Below are 19,466 nucleotides of genomic sequence, written 5' to 3'. Positions count from 1 at the left end.
ATATTCTTTTTCTTGTTGATTAGGAGATACGGCCCTAATCGTGCTCTGCAGTCATTGTTGAGAAGTCCCTAACCACATATAATATTTGACTGCAGCACTGCATGTGTAGTGTTTCTATGGGGTTTGTCTTAACTGGTGTACTTAACTTCAGAGCATGTATGGGACCTGGCTCCAGACTTAACTCTTGTAGAGGAGGATGGTTTCCTAGCTTTTAAGGCAAGAAGAGACCATCAGGTCTGATCTTTTGCATAACATAAGTCAGAGAACATCCTCCTGTAATCAAACCTAGCTCTTGCGGCTACGGTAGAGCATTATCTTTTAGAACAGTGATTCTCAAACTTGGGTCCAAGGACCCTAGGGGATCCTTAGAGACTGCACAGAGGGTCTGCAAAATAGTATGAAAAAATAAAAAAAATCTCACTGCATGTCTTCCTCATCTATTAAGACAGACAAGTCTACTATTTCTGTTTACACAACATGTGCCATGGTGCATGAACAATGCCGAAATACTCACACTGTGTAAGCATCAACACAAAAAAAAAATCTCACTGCTTTGTGACAGCAAATCAGAAGCGACCTCTGTTTTTTTGATGGCTGAGATTTCTTTGGCAGGTGGAAGTGGAATATATTTTTACAGTGTGTGAGCAAATTACATTGAAAATGGGTAAGTTTTTAAAAAGTCCTCATAGTAGTACTGCTGGTTGCACTGAAGGAAGCCATGGACAATCCAGAGTTAACTAGCAAGAAACGAAGAACAGAAAGTTGATAAAAGTTATATTCATTTTATTGAATTTAGTGATGGATGACCACAGGGCAATGTATGCTTACAAATCCTATCAAAGCAATTAAATAAGCAAAGTTGAAACTGCACCTCAGAACAAGGCACCTGGAGTATAAAGATAAATCTAGAGACTTTTTTCAACAAAGGAAAGAATAAAAAAACTCAAATGACAAACATAATATCGGTTCTGGAAAAGGCTCTGAAAGCATCTTTCTTAACTGCACTTCGGATTGCAAAGAATAAAAAATCCCATACCACTGGAGAAGAACTGATTCTTCCAGCTGCTTTAGAAATGTGTGACATGCTAATAAGCGAAGATTCTTAAGGCCATACCACTTTCTAGCAACACAGTTAGTAGGAGAAATGAAGAACTTTCAAATGATGTAAAAGGCCAACAAATTGAAAGGCTACATACATGTGAACGTTTTGCAGTTCAGCTTGAAGAGACAACCAATATTGGTAATGCAGAACAATTATTAGTTTTTGTTTGTTATGTTTGGCTGGGGGAAAATTTTGGAAGATTTTCTTTTTTGTCAGGCGTTAACAAAACAGACAACAGGTCAGGAAATATTCAAATTATTAGCTGATTTAATGAAAGCTGAATCGCTGAAGTGTGTTGCTGTTTTCATGGACAGTGCTGCTGCTATTAGAGACAATAGGAGTGGTGTTGTAACAAGAATACGAGCCATAAACCCGCAGGTAATTGTAACATAGTGTATGTTGCATTGCCAGGCCCTTGTGTCAAAGAAAATGGAACCCAAATTACATGATGTGCTAAATTCAGCACTGACCTTTGTGAATTTTGTAAAGTCCTGGCCTTTGATTCACACCTTTTTGCAAAGCTGCATTTAGAAATGGGTGCAGGACATGACAAATTAGTGTTTCATATGAAAGTGCGTTGGCTATTTTGCAGCAGAGTGTTAGAAAGAGTTTTTGAGCTTGGCAAAGAGCTGCTGGGTTTGTTTTCTGTGCACAATCCCACAATCACCACAAACTGACTTGGCCGAATATGGCTCATGACGCTTGCATACTTCGCAGACGTTTTTAACTTGTTGAATGCACTGAACTTGTCCCCACAAGGGGGTGATACAACCATACTTGAGATAAGTGACAAGATTGCAGGATTTCAGATGAAAATAAAGATTTAGAAAACTAAACAGAGCAGTGGAATCTCAGTTATGTTTCCACTATTGACAGCATATCTGGATCCTAACAGCATGACAATTGACTGGATGAAAGACAGAATTGTTGCTCATCTTTCAACTTTGGCAGAATACTTCAGTGTTTGCTTTAAAAATATAAACATGGAGAAGTATGACTGGATTCGGGCTGTGTTCTCAACTTTTGCTATGTCATCTTGCCATTTGAGTAGAAAAGCAGAACAGGAACTGCTCGACCTATTGTGAAAATTAAGTTTCAGGAACAAACACCTTGCCAGTTTTGGCTAACTGTTGCTGTGGACTACACAGTTTTAGTTACAGAAGCAATGAAAGTGTTGCTACCTTTCCCAACAACATATATATGTGACAAATCATTCTGTGCCATGACAGCTATGAAGACAAAGTTCAGGTCCTGACTGAAAGTGGAGAATGATTTATGAGTTCGCTTGTCAACCATCACACCAAGGATAGACAGACTCTGCAGTAAGACATGCACACCCATGTCACTGATATCTGTAATTACTCTTATACTCTTTTTCTTAAAGCGGGGATTCTCAAACTTCATTGCACTGCAACCCCCTTCTGACAACAACAAATTACTACGCAACCCCGGGGGGTGGGGGAGGCAAAGCCCAAGCCCTGCTGCCCCAGGCGGGGGGGCAAAGCCAAAGGGTTTCAGCGCCAGGCAGGGGGGCCTATAACCTGAGCTCTGCCACCCAGGACTAAAGCCCTTCGGCTTTGGCCCCAGGAAGTCATATACCAGCTGTCGTGACCCACTTTGGGATCCTGACCCAGTTTGAGAACCGCTGTCTTAAAGCATTACTAACAGTACATCTTTATATGAAGTACACCTATACTTTTGTCAGCCAGTTTCTCAGTTGGGGGTCCGTGATTAACATTGCATTTGAAAAGGGGTCCATCAACGAAAAAAGTTTGAGAACCTCTGTTTTTAAAAGACACCCAGTTTTGACTCAAAGACTTCAAGTGAAGGAGAATCCACTACACCCTTTTGTAAATTGTTCCAGTGGTTAATTCCACTATTAAACAAAATCTGTACTGTATTTCTGTCCTGAATTTATCTAGTGTCTATCAATATATTCTAGTTATTTGAGACCAAGGAGAGCATATTCCAAAAAGGCGACTTCACAAAAAAAAAAACAAAAAAAAACACCTCTGCTAGCAGCCCCCTCTCTTTTACACTAGATGGGGAAAGGTTAATTGTGTTCCTCTTGTTGCCATCAGCTTCAGCCGTATGGACCAGGGAGAGTGTCTCTTTTCTGAGAGGATCCCAGGTAATTTAGGGCTTTGTGTGTCAGAATCACCACCTTAAATTCTGTCCAGAAGCCACTGTATGGCTAGTGCAGTTCCCAGAGTGCTGCTGTCACATGCTCATGGGTAAGCCGTTGTATAGGATGTCATATTCTGCACTAGCCTTAGTTTCTAAGTGGATTTAAAATGTAGCCCCATTGTATTGCAGTCGTCCAGTCTCAAGTATTTATAATACTTACAGAGTAGGTAAGAGTTACTGAATTGTCACTTCCTCCTGCTACGTATGGGGGTATGCAATAGCAGTCCGCCATACTGTGGTGTCTCACATTAACCTAGTGCACTAAGCAACATAATTATATTTTGGTACATAACAGCAACACTTGTGGCAATTAAAAGAACCTGATCATATAAAGATTATGGTCATATGGAGGCCCATACTCCAACCACAAAAGAGGGTCTTGTATTCTTCTGCATGTGAAAACCACACCCAATGCATGCCCCTTTATTCCCATTCTTGATATCTGGCATAATAAATCACGCTTGCTCTATACTCTCCCTTCTTTGAATTGCTGACATAGTTGTTTCATTTTAGTTCTCTAGCTGCTCCTTCAGCATCTCTTGGGAACCTTTCCCTCCCAGACTGTCCCATGTCACATTAAGTACCAGGTGATAGCCCTCTCTTTTTCTCTCTGTACCTGGGCTCCTGTGTACTCCATGGCACAATATGACCAAATTTCACAGCAACAAATAAATTCTGCTGCAATGTGTTCTTGCTGAACTATCTTTCAGTCCCTTTCCTCCTCCCCCAGCACATGACTTAGGCTCATAATTGAAATACTCATTGGTAAGATTTGTTGATGGTTATTTTCAGCAATGATTATTTGCAATAATGGCTTTTCCCCACCTCTATCTTCTTCAGATATAGTTCCATAGACCATGTCAGTTGCGAGAAGGCCAGCTCAGAACCTCACTCTCCCCGTGTGCTAGAGAAAAGGGGGAAGTTCATAGCTGCTTTCAGTAGCAAAATTTTTCCAGCTGCCCAAGCCTCAACTACTGCACTGTTCTCCAGGTAGTTCAGATAACCTGACAACAGTTCTGACTTCCCAACCTTCCATGTCCTGGGTCCACACAATAGTACAGGGAGAAAGCACTGGAATCCAATTAACTTCTTTTTTGCGAGTTTGTCACTCTCCCCATGGAGACTTGGCTCTGGCAGAACTTTCCTCTCTCAAAGAAGCAAGTGTGATAGTAGTACTTGATTTTGGACAAATAAAATACAATAGACATATCCGTCACATTGAGAACCATTAGGCTATACAAGCTCTATTAAATTATTTTTGGCAGACTATTCAGCAGCCAATAAGATAATGGGTTATATAGCAGCCGCTGAAGTTTTGCTGTGAAAAAAAATACTGTTTTGGGATTACAAATGCAAAAACTTTTCCATTTCTCTCCTACAAGATCATGTGTGGCATTGTTTGATAGGTCATTCTTGATGTACTTATTACTAAATCAGTAGCTGCAAGCAGTGTGAGAGGCCATGCACATTTATGTCACTTTAAAAATAATTAGCACACAGCTCCTGCTTTAACTATTGGAAAGGAATTAGCTCTAGCCTCGTCCACTCATTCAGAACTATGCATTTAAATTGCCATTGTACAAGAGCAGCACTTGCCTTCAACACAGACTCTGGCTCAGACTCCTGTTAATTCAGCACTAAGACTGTTTATTTACCAAGTTAGTTCAAGTTTTATCACCTTCCTTCTTCCAGATCTTCAGTATAGGCCATGTCAGTGAGAATTCCCCCCTCCTTGGATCACTGCAACTGCCAATAATTTTAAAACATTTTCCACTGAAAATTTCTCTCATTTTGTGTTTTACCTAGCACCTGGATTTGCAAAAATGGTGCTCAGAAATACTATGGCGTTCTAGTCCCACACAGGTGACTATGTGATCGACCCACTCTCCTTTTCGTTGTAGGGTCAGGGCCTTGGCAATTACACCCGCCCCCCCCCAGTAACATACCCCACCTAATAAGGAAACTAATACTTAACAGCATTTTGCATGGACCAAGTGCTTTACACACATTGTCTAATAAATCCTCACAACAGACCTGTGAAGCAGGTGCTATGAGCCCCATTTTACAGATGGCGAAACTGAGGCAGAAAGCTTGATGATTTGTCCAAAACAGAGTCAGAGCTAAGATTAGGACTTGTGTCCAATGCCCACTCTTAGTTTGGTTACACCTGTCTGAGGTACTAAGATCATGGCTACTGGTTTTGATGTTCCAAAATACCATGCATCTTCTTTACAGCCTTCCAACAATATTTGCCAGCAGAAGTTTTGGAGGGATTTTTATACCAAGAAATGGAAGATTCAGGATGACTAACAAATAAGAAGGCAGGGGGAGGAAGAGGAGAGAGAAAGAAAAGCCATCCAGCCACAGATCAATTCTCATTTAATTTTAGGAGAGCCAACGAGGAAAGGACACTCTCAAGAGCAGCATTTTTACCAAAGGTATGTAAAAAATGAAAAAACAGAACAAGACTGACTTGGAAACGTTTTAAGTCAACACTGTGTTTGCATTTCAAATTTCCACACAAATATTTTATTAAACTAAAACCAGTTATTCAGCCGCCATCCACAGAGGGTGGTTTAACCAACCGAGCACCCACCTCAGAACCTGTTGCAGTCAGGGACATTCCTGTCATTGGACTACACCAATACTGACAGGATAATCTAATCGGACAGCTGGATTATAATGCAGTTCTGAGAGGCACAATGGCTCCAATCTAGTTGATCGTGTTTACTCCCCATGTTTCCTCTGTATCATAGGTACAGCATGAATTCACTGGGTTTTCCTAAAGACAGGTCCAGCATAGCAAAAGCAAGAAAAAGGCGTATTGGATTTTAAAGTGTAAATGTCTTTTAAAAAGGTATCAAATCTTTTAAAGTAATTTGCCACTGAACTGATTACTTGGCAAACATGTAGGATTTCCAGTCTCAGTGAGAAGAGGATGTGTGCACACAGTGATGGCCCTAGGCTTAGCCGGGCCTGGTGCTAAATAAGATATGCAGGGGTGTTAGGCAGACAGCTGTAACCACTGCAGAGCTTTGGTTCTGGGAAAGCAGGGGGTCAGGAGGATTAGATAATGGTGCTTGTCAATGAGGAACTAGGGAGGGTGAAAGTCCCAGAGTTAATTTTTTCAAAGTGTGTATGGTTGAATGGAGAGGCTAATGGTGGGTCAGAAACAAGGTGAAGTGGTAGGTGTATGCTGGGAGAAGGTGAAGTTGCAGGGACCCCAGTACAGGGCCCGTGCAGCCCACACTTGGTATGTGCCTACGGTCAGCCGTGCGAGTATATCAACCCAAGTTACTTAAGGTGCCTAGCACAGCAGCATCTTGAGACCCTCCCTGACCTTCCTTCCCTTCTCTCTCTCTCTCTTTGTGAAGCAAGGAGGGGAGAGACTGCTGCAAAGATGCATTCTGGTTTAACAAAATTGGCAACTTCACCTGGTAGAAGGAATACAAACTTCCAAGGTATGTTTTGTTTTGTTTAAATTAATGATAAATTAAAACTGGGAAGTTGATGCAATAAATACGTAAAATATTTCAAATAAAAAAAAGTTACAAGAGCCTCAATGGAATTCTATCCAACTTAACTACAGACTGATTCTTCACAGATCAAAAGAAGTCTCCAAAATCAGCTGCAGCTCCCCTCCTTGCTAACTGGGCTTGGTTAATAAGTGCTATCACTTATCCTTTGGAATACTGTTAAGACAACAAAACGATACATAGCACAAGAAAAGAAGTCTACTCCTAAGTTTGTTTTTCATGCTGCCAAAGGGGTAGGAAGTAGCCATGGATGTAGGTCCATGTAGCAGTGTAGAGTGAGAGTGTCACAACACTGGAGAGAGACATCCATCAGCAGGACTTCCTAGACCTGATTGCAGAGCAGATGGGATGTTGGATTACAAGAAGAGTTTCTTGGGGTCTGTCGTAACAAGGGATATATTGCTGGAATTCTCTCGGCCAGTGATAGAAGGTGAGCAGAAAGGGGCTAACCCTCTTGGACGCTGACCCGGGGCTCTGCTAGTGAACTGTGGATGATCCCAATAATTGACTCAACACCAGCTCCCTCCAAGAAGGTACGGTGATTCCCTTCAATGACATGGACAGATACTTTCCCCTCACAGACCTACACATGGCAAAAAGACAAAAGAAGAAAATTTTATATCCAGAATTCTAAAGCATTTTAGTTCCACATTCTTGCTGCCTTAGCTATAAGACATGAAAGCCTGAGACAGAAGAGTGAGGTTGAAGGTCTCCTGATTCTGACACCTGTTCCATTCTCTGTTCTGACTCTAAAACTTTTTCATTTAAATGCTTCAATGTATGCACTGTTGAGGGCAGGGCATAGGGGGCCAGGACCTCTACCTTGAGCCCCAGTAGAAGTGAATCCATTTTCCCCATCACAGCAAGGAATAAGCTGGTGTAGTTGGCTGGATTGGGAATGTAAACACTTTCAGAAAGATGGCAGTTTTAAAGGATAGTCTCTTGGTGGGTGGGAACACACCCAATGAACTTTCCTTAAGTGCATGATAAAAATCGTATCACACAACACATGGTGGGAAGGGGAATGAATGAGAAGTTCCAAAAGGGAAGAGCATCTGGGCTGTAACAAGTTTATTTTTAAAGAAGATCTATAAATTCTCTTCCCCTCCCTGCTGTCCTATATTATATCAAGGGGGAAGAATTTTAAAAAAAATGAGTGCACAAAGGTTAAAAAGCACAGAGGTGTTTTAACTGGTCTCTGCTTCAACCCTGCCCCTATTGACTTGTTTGCAGACTAGTTGCTCTTCAGAGCACGGAGTGCATTTTGGGAGCTACAGGAATTAGTGGAAACAACTGTAGGTTGCTGTTAGGAACTGCTTCAAAATTGGAGTGAGACCTTCTCCTGGACCTCAGCCTCCTTTGAGGCTGACAGTGGCCTAGAACCGTGCAGCCTCCTCTTCATGTTGTTTTCTGGGGACTCTTCAGTTCTCAGGAAGAGACAGTTGCATAATTATTGCCCCCGAAGGCAAACATTTTTTGGGGAGGGCAAGAATATGGCTTCCTGCCACTTCCTTCCTGCCCTCCAACTAGAAAAGTGCAGCTTCATAATTGGAGCTGTTCCTTAAACTAACCTCTGAGAGCTTGTAATCTCCACCCAGGCCTTCTTCATACTCGTTGTGGGTCTTTGCCCTCAGTAGCGTCACATTCCCATGATACTTGGACTCCGGCACATACTTGTCAGCAGCCTTCAGTTTGTAGTAAAAGGAAGCAGCAGCAAAACTGAGAGCTTCACGATTGATGTTTTTGTGACTCAGCGTTATCAGATCCACAGCAGCTTTGACACGAGCTTCCAGGTCTTGCAGAGGCAGAAGAATCTCCAGCAACTGTAGAAGGTAAAGAACAATTTACTGCTAAGTGAGGTGCTGCTACCAGCTTCTTCTTGTGTGCAAGAGGCATTTTCCTGTAGCTATAATAAGTGGAGGAACATTACCTTATTGTATTCAGTGCCTGTGAACTGTAGAATGAAGGCACACAATGCTTCCGTCTCTGCCTCAGTCTCATTTCCTGGGGTCAGCTTGGCTCGGTAGCTCTGGAAGAGAGAAAGTGTCACTAATACAAAAAGGGAAGCTCTCTCTTGCTCGTTAGATAAGATACCATAGTACGGTGCTCTGTACTTGACAGCAAGTGACTGAAGAGCTTGGGAGAATCCGAACAGGACAACAAACCCAAAAACCATACAAAGAATACAGGTGATCACCACGTGGATGCTACTGGGAGACTGACCAATTGTCAAGATTTTGGGGTCCTTTAGAGAGCTTTATGCCAGCCAGAAGGCAGGATATCATAGAATCATAGAATATCAGAGTTGGAAGGGACCTCTGGAGGTCATCTAGTCCAACCCCCTACCCATAGCAGGACCAATCCCCAATTAAATCATCCCAGCCAGGGCTTTGTCAAGCCTGACCTTAAAAACTTCTAAGGAAGGGGATTCCACCACCTTCCTAGGTAACGCATTCCAGTGTTTCACCAGCCTCCTAGTGAAAAAGTTTTTCCTAATATCCAACCTAAATCTCCCCCACTGCAACTTGAGACCATTACTCCTTGTCCTGTCATCTGCTATCACTGAGAATAGTCTAGATCCATCCTCTTTGGATCCACCTTTCAGGTAGTTAAAAGCAGCTATCAAATCCCCCCTCATTCTTCTCTTCTGTAGACTAAACAATCCCAGTTCCCTCAGCCTCTCCTCATAAGTCACGTGTTCCAGACCCCTAATCATTTTTGTTGCCCTTCGCTGGACTCTCTCCAATTTCTCCACATCCTTCTTGTAGTGTGGGGCCCAAAACTGGACACAGTACTCCAGATGAGGCCTCACCAATGTCGAATAGAGGAGAACGATCACATCCCTCGATCTGCTGGCAATACCCCTACTTATATACCCCAAAATGCCATTAGCCTTCTTGGCAACAAGGGCACACTGTTGACTCATATCCAGCTTCTTGTCCACTGTCACCCCTAGGTCCTTCTCCGCAGAACTGCTGCCTAGCCATTCGGTCCCTAGTCTGTAGCGGTGCATTGGATATGGGGGTGCTAGGAGGCCTAGCCAGGTTAGGACCCTTGCTTTCAGCACAAGAACATGTTGGAGGCTTCAGAACCTTGAAACAAGCAGGCTAATTCAACCATTTATTATAGGATATCTGAATCAGCACTTGCATCCCAGTCCCACTAAGCTCATGGAGCACAGCTGCTGTTTTACAGTCATCTACACCTCCTTGCCAGCTTTTTTTTTTTCCTGGAAGATGGGTCTGTCAATTTTTTAAAATGGCTCAAGTCACATGGAAGGCTCCCAAATCATGAGCATTGGTGAGACACAGGATGGTCTCTGAAGATTCCCCCGGAATCTCTTACCTTAGTATATGCTGCCACATAGGAGTGGGACCCATCAAACAGGAAGAGGCTGTTGAGTGAATGGGAGGGGTTCTGCCGATCTTGCAGCTGGGAGCACATTTCAAAGGCTACACAGGCTCCAAAGGAGTATCCTGCAATGCGATAGGGTCCCTCAGGCTGCACCTGCTTTATACAGTCAATGTAATAGGCTGCCAGGTTCTGTATACTGTCCAGGGGAGCAGCTAGAAAGAGGAAGCAAATATGGGAGTTAAGAACAGGTTGAAATCAGAGTGAGAGATGAAGTTACATCTCCACCAGCTTAGTAATGGCTCCATTAGAAACACTCAGCTGCTTTTAAAAGTGTATTTCTATACAGATTATGACACGGGTTAAATCCATATTTCTGACCAAACTAGAAATTGTGCCCCAGGAGCATCAGTGATGAGCAGAGTCTTGTCCATCACTCTGGCATACGGGCCTCCCTGTGTGAGAACACACTTCCACATTCAAGCATCTTCTATTTACACTGACATTTCTCTTTCCCATTTAACTGGGGATGTTTGTGACTTTTCTAAGTGGACTCAGTCATAGGTCACTGAAGCTTGGAGCTCTGCGTGCAGAGGTCAGGAACTGAGCCCTCTATGCGATGGTGAAAGCTACCAAGTGAGATTTAGAAAGTCAAGATGAATAAAGGATGCAGATACCTTTTGTGCACTGGAGTCCATAGCTGGGCATACTGAGTCTGGAGGCAAGTGTGTGGAAAACTGTGATGGATCCTTCGATGGGGTGAATGAGGAAGAGAGGGCGTTCTGTGCTCTGTACCTCATTGAGCCGGGTGATTGTTGGCCCTTCTGGATTCACCAGCAGGTTTTTGAAGTCCAATTCAGGGTGCTGAGCCTGGCCAGCTTTCATCAGAAGGGATGGTTTCAGTTCTTTAAAGGAAAGCATATCAGGAAAAGCCAGTTACAGTCAGGATCAGATTAGTGGGACAGGCAGCACAGCCCACAGAGAAGTGAAGGCTTGTCTGGACTAGCCCTCTTGCTCACTAGATCATTAAATGGCAGTGAGTTTAATCCATATAGAAATTCAGGCTTGGTGCCTCAGAGGGGATGTTTTGCCAGTATCTTGAGGAACGGGGACTCAGAAAGGACACTCTCTCTTCCCCCACAAGCCTGGCTTTGGATTTTGCTGTTTCCTCTGAATTTCTGCCTTTGTCATTTCCCTGTCCAAACTGATACTACTGCTAATGGCTAGTTCATGGTTCAGGCTATTTGACGCTAGCTCTCTGCACCCGCATTGCTGACGCTATCTAGGGAGCACTGGAGAGCTGTCTGAGCTGTGCTGGAGATCAGGCAGCAGAGAAATGGAGATGGGAGACTAAATAAGCTTCTTTCTCCTGGCCTTGGGTCCTCAATTAAGGACTTTCCTGCCCCCCCAATAACTGGCTGGACCAATGCACTGGGGCAGCACAGCAATAAGTGGCAGTGCTATGCCCACTTGTTATTTACAATACTATTAGTTCACACCAGGCCTCATTCCATCACCTGTCACTAAGAGGCTCTCACCATTACATATTGAAAGAGACAGCATGGGAGCCTGTTTATTCTTTTAAAGGTATATGGACCCCAACGGCTATTCTAGCAACCCTAGTCTCCCCCAAGACCAAATTCAGATGACGTACCCTCTGCTGTTCTAGACTTGGAGGAAAGTTCTCGCAGGTTATTAATTGTAAGCAGCCGAATCTCTCTCATAGTCATGACAATATCGTAGTCCCTCTCCAGGGTCTGACGCACTTCCACTCCCATCAGGGAGTCCAAGCCTAGATCTGCCAAAGAGCTCTCAGCATTCAGACTGCTCATATCACGGACACCTGATGAAAAGAACCAGATGTTTGAAAAACAGACTGATGTCCTTCTACCTTTTGGACTGTTCCTGCAATTATTATTAAACATGGATATTATGATAGTGCCCAAAGGCCAAGCAAGAGTAGGATCCCATTATGCTAGGCATCATACAAGAAGAGAACAGCAGATGATCCCTTCTCTGAAGAACTCAATCTAAATAGACAAGACAGACACAGGATAGGGGATGGGGTATAATACACCAGCAGAATGAATAATGTCGTGGCAGCAAGTGACATGTTGGTGCCACGATTTTTAATTATTATTAATTTGTAGGTTTACTTAAGAGGAGATTAGCTAAGTGGAAAGAAAAGGGAAAGGAAGAGTGGGTGAGGGGCAAGTGTGGAATGAAGCTGAGGTGAAGAAATGGTGAGGGAGGGGGAAGGATGGAGCAAACAGCTAATTAGCACAGGGCAGAAAAAATCCCATCAAAACTGTAGAAAGTCTTATGAATGTCCAAAGGACCTAAGGACCCTGCTCCTGCTGCTTCTGCCCCTTCAACATCTTGCAGCAATTTCTCTTGTCCTTCTCCTCCTTTCCCCATTTAGCATCTTCCAGGGCTCCATCCTCTGTACCATAACCTTCTCTCTCAAACCTTGCTTCTTGGGTAGCCCCATCCACTTCCTTAGGTTCACCCATCATTACCTCTGGGCAAACTTTTCTCAAATGTACTTCACACTTTTGTCAAAGTTCTTATACCTTCATGGATAGTTCACAAAAATTTTGAGCAGAGGGTGGTAGTATTTGTTTATGGCAGCACCCATGATGTATTAGGTGCCAAAAGAGATACCTCAGTTAAAACAAGTTAATTTTAATTAAATTTAAGATAGAAAACAGAGCCAAAGCTAAACAGATTTTATGCTATTTTACAGACCACCAGAGAAACTAAAGGAACTCACTCATACCTTGCCAGCATGTTGGTAAAATATCCTAGTCATTGCAGATGCAACACCCCTGTTCCCCCAAATCATATCCTCACTGGCTCCCTACAACTTTACCAAATCACCTCCAGTCCATCCCCCATATCTGGGTCACACCCTGGACCTGGTGTTTGGATTAGTTGTCAATTTACATAATAGTGCAAGCCACCACAGATCTATCAGTTCTTGCCAATAGCATCCAGTATCAAACACTGTGTTCCTGGGCAAGCTCACAGAAACAATAGCCAAAGGCCAACTTCAAGCTCATCTAATTGACGCTAATATCCTAGACCCAGCATCTGGATTCAAGCTAAGACATAGGACTGAAACCCATTAGTGGCACTGATGGATATATCATTCCGCTGTCAATGGCCAGAGGGCAGACACCCATTCTCATCCTCCTGAATCTTTTTTTTTTTTTTTAAACACAACATTCAACACCGCTGAGCATTCAGATTCCAAGACCAGGATGCACCATTGGATCATGTAGTCTGACCTCTTTATAACACAGGCCAAAGAACTTTCCCAAAATCATGATGGAGAATCTATCATGAACCTTGGTAAATTCTAATGGTTAATTACACTCACCACTGAAAATTTACACCTTATTTCTAGTCTGAAAATGTCTAGCTTTAACTTCCAGACAGTAGATTGTGTTAATTCTCTGCTAGATTGAAGAGCCCATTATTAAATATTGTTCCCCATGTAGATACTTACTGATGGCTCAAGTCACCCCTTAACCTTCTCTTTGTTATGCTAAATAGATTGAGCTCTTTTAGTCTATCACTATAAGGCAGGTTTTCTAATCCTTTAATTATGCTCATGGCTCTTCTCTGAACTCCTCTCCAATTTACCAACATTCTTCTTGAACTGTGGGCACCAGAACCGGACGCCATATTCCAGCAGTGGTCGCACCAGTGCCAAATACAGAGATAAAATACCCGTCCTACTCCTACTGGAAATTCCCATTTATGCACCTCCGGATCACATTAGCTCTTTTATCCATAGCATGACACTGGCACCTCACATTTGGCTGACTACCCACATCTTTTTCAGAATCTCAGCTTCCCAGGATAAAGTCCCCCATCCTTTAAGTATGGTCGACAATTTTTGTTCCTAGATGTGTACATTTACATTTAGGCATATTAACATGTTTGTTTGCACGCAGTGGGACTCCACAAGTATCAATTCTCTTTCCAGTTCTAGTCAATATATATACATGCAGCCACTAAGTAAACTGGTCAGTCAACATGGACTCATGCCAGCAACATGCAAATGGATACATATCTCTTCTTATCCTTCACCACATATGACAATACCTTACGAAATCAGCTCATGGATAAAAACAGCAGTTTGAAGGTGAATCTTATGCAACCATGCGTTCCATAAGAGAAACTGAAGATTTCCTGGACAGACGTCAGGATGTGCTTCTACAGACGCAACGTTCTGAAGATTCAGAGCAGGCTGCACTGCGGGGACAGGAGGACGGTGAAGAAATCTGGCAGCATGTGACCTCCAGAAGAAGAAAGGGGAGCGTCCATGTACCAGCAACGCAGATACAGATAAATAACCGTTTTCATGTTCTCTCCACAGGTACTAATGCGGAGAGTGGACTAGATGATACATCTGAGGGAAGGGAACAGAAGGAGACTCCGCCGATTGGAAGGCGTGAGATGCACTGTCCTAGGGATGGGGGTTCCACAACCACCGCTCCCAAGAGAATGAGGCAAGTGGTGGTGGTCGGGGACTCTCTCCTCAGGGGGACTGAGTCATCTATCTGCACCCCAAACGGGAAAATCGAGAAGTCTGCTGCTTGCCAGGAGCTAGGATTTACAATGTGATGGAGAGACTGCCGAGACTCATCAAGCCCTTGGATTGCTGCCCCTTCCTGCTTCTCCACGTGGGCACCAATGATACTGCCAAGAATGACCTTGAGCGGATCACTGCAGACTACGTGGCTCTGGGATGAAGGATAAAGGAGTTTGAGGTGCAAGTGGTCTTCTCGTCCATCCTCCCCATGGAAGGAAAAGGCCTGAGTAGACCCCGTCGAATCGTGGAAGTCAACGAATAGCTATGCAGGTAGTGTTGGAGAGAAGGCTTTGGATCCTCTGACCATGGGATGGTGTTCCAAGAAGGAGGAGTGCTAGGCAGAGACTGGCTCCACCTAACAAAGAGAGGGAAGAGCATCTTCGCAAGCAGGCTGGCTACCCTAGTGAGGAGGGCTTTAAACTAGGTTCACCAGGGGAAGGAGACCAAAGCCCTGAGGTAAGCGGGGAAGTCGGATACTGGGAGGAAGCACAAGCAGGAGCGCGCGAAAGAGGAGGGCTCCTGCCTCATACTGAGAAAGAGGGACGAACAGCGAGTTATCTCAAGTGCCTATACACAAATGCAAGAAGCCTGGGAAACAAGCAGGGAGAACTCGAAGTCCTGGCACAGTCCAGGAATTATGATGTGATTGGGATAACAGAGACTTGGTGGGATAACTCACATGACTGGAGTACTGTCATGGATGGATATAAACTGTTCAGGAAGGACAGGCAGGGCAGAAAAGGTGGGGGAGTTGCATTGTATGTAAGGGAGCAGTATGACTCAAGTATGAAACTGCAGAAAAACCTGAGAGTCTCTGGATTAAGTTTAGAAGTGTGAGCAACAAGGGTGATGTCGTGGTGGGAGTCTGCTATAGACCACCGGACCAGGGGGATGAGGTGGACGAGGCTTTCTTCCGGCAACTCACGGAAGTTACTAGATCGCAGGCCCTGGTTCTCATAGGAGACTTCAATCACCCTGATATCTGCTGGGAGACCAATACAGCGGTGCACAGACAATCCAGGAAGTTTTTGGGAAATGTAGGGGATAATTTCCTGGTGCAAGTGCTGGAGGAACCAACTGGGGCAGAGCTCTTCTTGACCTGCTGCTCACAAACCGGGAAGAATTAGTAAGGGAAGCAAAAGTGGATGGGAACCTGGGAGGCAGTGACCATGAGATGGTCGAGTTCAGGATCCTGACGCAGGGAAGAAAGAAGAGCAGCAGAATACGGACCCTGGACTTCAGAAAAGCAGACTTTGACTCCCTCAGGGAACTGATGGGCAGGATCTCCTGGGAGAATAACATGAGGGGGAAAGGAGTCCAGGAGAGCTGGCTGTATTTTGAAGAATCCTTATTGAGGTTACAGGGACAAACCATCCCGATGTGTAGAAAGAATAGTAAATATGGCAGGCAACTAGCTTGGCTTAACAGTGAAATCCTTGCTCATCTTAAATACAAAAAAGAAGCTTACAAGAAGTGGAAGATTGGACAAATGACCAGGGGAGAGTATAAAAATATTGCTCGGGGATGCAGGAGTGAATCAGGAAGGCCAAATCACACCTGGAGTTGCAGCTAGCAAGAGATGTTATGAGTAACAAGAACGGTTTCTTCAGGTATGTTAGAACAAGAAGAAAGTCAAGGAAAGTGTGGGCCCCTTACTGAATGAGGGAGGCAACCTAGTGACAGAGGATGTGGAAAAAGCTAATGTACTCAATGCTTTTTTTGCCTCTGTCTTCACGAACAAGGTCAGCTCCCAGACTACGGCACTGGGCAGCACAGCATGGGGAGGAGGTGACCAGCCCTCTGTGGAGAAAGAAGTGGTTTGGGACTATTTAGAAAAGCTGGACGAGCACAAGTCCATGGGGCCGGATCCGCTGCATCTGAGAGTGCTAAAGGAGTTGGCGGATGTGATTGCAGGGCCATTGGCCATTATCTTTGAAAACTCATGGCGATCGGGGGAAGTCCCAGATGACTGGAAAAAGGCTAATGTAGTGCCCATCTTTAAAAAAAGGAAGAAGGAGGATCCTGGGAACTACAGGCCAGTCAGCCTCACCTCAGTCCCTGGAAAAATCATGGAGCAGGTCCTCAAGGAATCCATTTTGAAGCACTTAGAGGAGAGGAAAGTGATCAGGAACAGTCAGCAAGGATTCACAAAGGGCAAATCATGCCTGACTAATCTAATTGCCTTCTATGATGAGATAACTGGCTCTGTGGATGAGGGGAAAGCAGTGGACGTGTTGTTCCTTGACTTTCGCAAAGCTTTTGACACAGTCTCCCACACTATTCTTGCCAGCAAGTTAAAGAAGTATGGGCTGGATGAATGGACTATAAGGTGGAATGAAAGCTGGCTAGATTGTCGGGCTCAACGGGTAGCGATCAATGGCTCCATGTCTAGTTGGCAGCCGCTATCAAGTGGAGTGCCCAAAGGGTCAGTCCCTCGGCCGGTTTTGTTCAATATCTTCATTAATGATCTGGAGGATGGTGTGGATTGCACCCTCAGCAAGTTTGCAGATGACACTAAACTGGGAGGAGAGGTAGATACGCTGGAGGGTAGGGATAGGATGCAGAGGGACCTAGACAAATTGGAGGATTGGGCCAAAAGAAATCTGATGAGGTTCAACAAGGACAAGTGCAGAGTGCTGCACTTAGGACGGAAGAATCCCATGCACAGCTACAGACTAGGGACCGAATGGCTTGGCAGCAGTTTCTGCAGAAAAGGACCTGGGGGTTACAGTGGACGAGAAGCTGGATATGAGTCAACAGTGTGCTCTTGTTGCCAAGAAGGCCAATGGCATTTTGGGATGTATACGTAGGGGCATTGCCAGCAGATCGAGGGACGTGATCGTTCCCCTCTATTCGACATTGGTGAGGCCTCATCTGGAGTACTCTGCTACTCTGAAATCTGGAGTACTGTGTCCAGTTTTGGGCCCCACACTATAAGAAGGATGTGGAAAAATTGGAAAACGTCCAGCAGAGTGCAACAAAAATGATTAGGGGACTGGAACACATGATTTATGAGGAGAGGCTGAGAGAACTGGGATTGTTTAGTCTACGGGAAGAGAAGAATGAGGGGGGATTGGATAACTGCATTTAACTACCTGAAAGGGGGTTCCAATGAGGATGGATCTAGGCTGTTCTCAGTGGTAGCTGATGACAGAACAAGGAAGTAATGGTCTCAAGTTGCAGTGGGGGAGGTTTAGGTTGGATATTAGGAAAAAACTTTTTCACTAGGAGGGTGGTGAAATACTGGAATGCGTTACCTAGGTGGTGGTGGAATCTCCTTCCTTCAAAGTTTTTAAGGTCAGGCTTGACAAAGCCCTGGCTGGGATGATTTAGTTGGGGATTGGTCCTGCTTTGAGCAGGGGGTTGGACTAGATGACCTTCTGAGGTCCCTTCCAACCCTGATAATCTATGATTCTAATCCAAGCAAGCCAGAGGAAAAATAAAAAAACTTTGAAGAGTTCACGGTCACCATACAGTTTCTTTTGGTTAAAAAGTCACACACCCACAATTGGTCAATTCAGTGTGTAGTTTAGGAGTGCTCCTGGAATCCTAACAGATGCTACAGTTTCGCACAACAGCATCTGCAAGTAATGGTTTCTACTACCTCCAGTTGGCTAGAGGACTCCATCCCATCCTGGTGGATGATGACCTTGCCTCTTTTATACCTACCTTTGTCAGCTCCTGTCTGGACTACAGCAATGCAATAACTGGATATGAAGCAGTGAGCCCTTAGCAAATTCCAGTTAATAAAGAACACTAGCATGTCCTCTCAGAAACATGGGTTACCATGAGTCCATCAGATCTTGTCCTCCACTCTCTACACTGACTTCCATATAATAAGTTTAAGGTCTCAGTGCTTATCTTCAAGGTGTTCAATAGCCTGGATCCGGCATACCTAAAAGTCTGCCTAAAGCTTCATAAAGGTAGTTGTGGTGAAAACTCTACTCCTCAGGCACAGTGGAACTTTTGACTATAAGAATAAGCTCACCTGTGCAGGAGACAGAGCTTTCTCAGGGACCAGTCAGACTTGGGGAACAAACTCCTATAAGAGCTAAGGACCATCACAAATCTCACTCCCTTCCATTCCATGTGCAAGGCACACTTTTGACTTGCTTTCTGTAATATAAACAGAGCAGCATGGACATTTAAAAAAATATCCTACCAAAACACTACAGTGCACACAAAATTCTCCCCCTGGAGAGAGGATAAGAGATCGAATTGCTCAACGGAAGTTAGTTATATCACTTAATGCACTACTGGAAGGTGCTCAGTTACACTGATGAGGGCACCATAAGAACCTAGATAGAACAGTATGGGACTAGAGGTTTTCCAAACAGATGTTCAAGGAGGGAGAGTTCCTGTCCTGAGGAGCTTGCAGTCCAAGAATGGACAGAAAGACAGGTAATCAGAGGTCAAGGAAAGGAGAACAGCAAGATTTTAGATTTAGTTGTAGACAATGCAGAAGAAATTACAAGTTCGACTGGGAGGAAGAGGAGTCCAACATCCCTGTCATAAGTCCTTTATGGATGATGCTGGATGTAGCATATGCAAGAGACTTAGGAGCTTGGCATACAAAAGTGGAGTGGTAGAAGTACCATGTCAGATAGTGAGATCCAGGTTCCTTTGAGAGCCAGGAGGTGGAGGGAAGAGGAAAAAGGTGGAGGGGATGGGTAAGATTGCTGGTGTA

General features: G+C 44.2%; 1 protein-coding gene across 1 annotated transcript in view; it reads right to left on the bottom strand.

The window, feature by feature from the left end:
- Positions 1-5,651: 5,651 nt before the first annotated feature.
- The window catches only part of FASN (fatty acid synthase), an 83,844-nt gene continuing 70,029 nt past the window's right edge, over positions 5,652-19,466 (bottom strand). Inside the window, 6 exon segments of the mRNA XM_037914136.2 lie at positions 5,652-7,408; positions 8,397-8,648; positions 8,756-8,854; positions 10,171-10,391; positions 10,854-11,081; positions 11,831-12,019. Coding sequence (XP_037770064.1) covers positions 7,271-7,408; positions 8,397-8,648; positions 8,756-8,854; positions 10,171-10,391; positions 10,854-11,081; positions 11,831-12,019 — 1,127 coding nt within the window. The 3' untranslated portion in view covers positions 5,652-7,270.

Source organism: Chelonia mydas, chromosome 14, assembly GCF_015237465.2.
Source record: "Chelonia mydas isolate rCheMyd1 chromosome 14, rCheMyd1.pri.v2, whole genome shotgun sequence".
NCBI lineage: Eukaryota > Metazoa > Chordata > Testudines > Cheloniidae > Chelonia > Chelonia mydas.
Note: the sequence above shows the minus strand (reverse complement) of the source record. Positions and strands in the feature narration are given on the sequence as shown.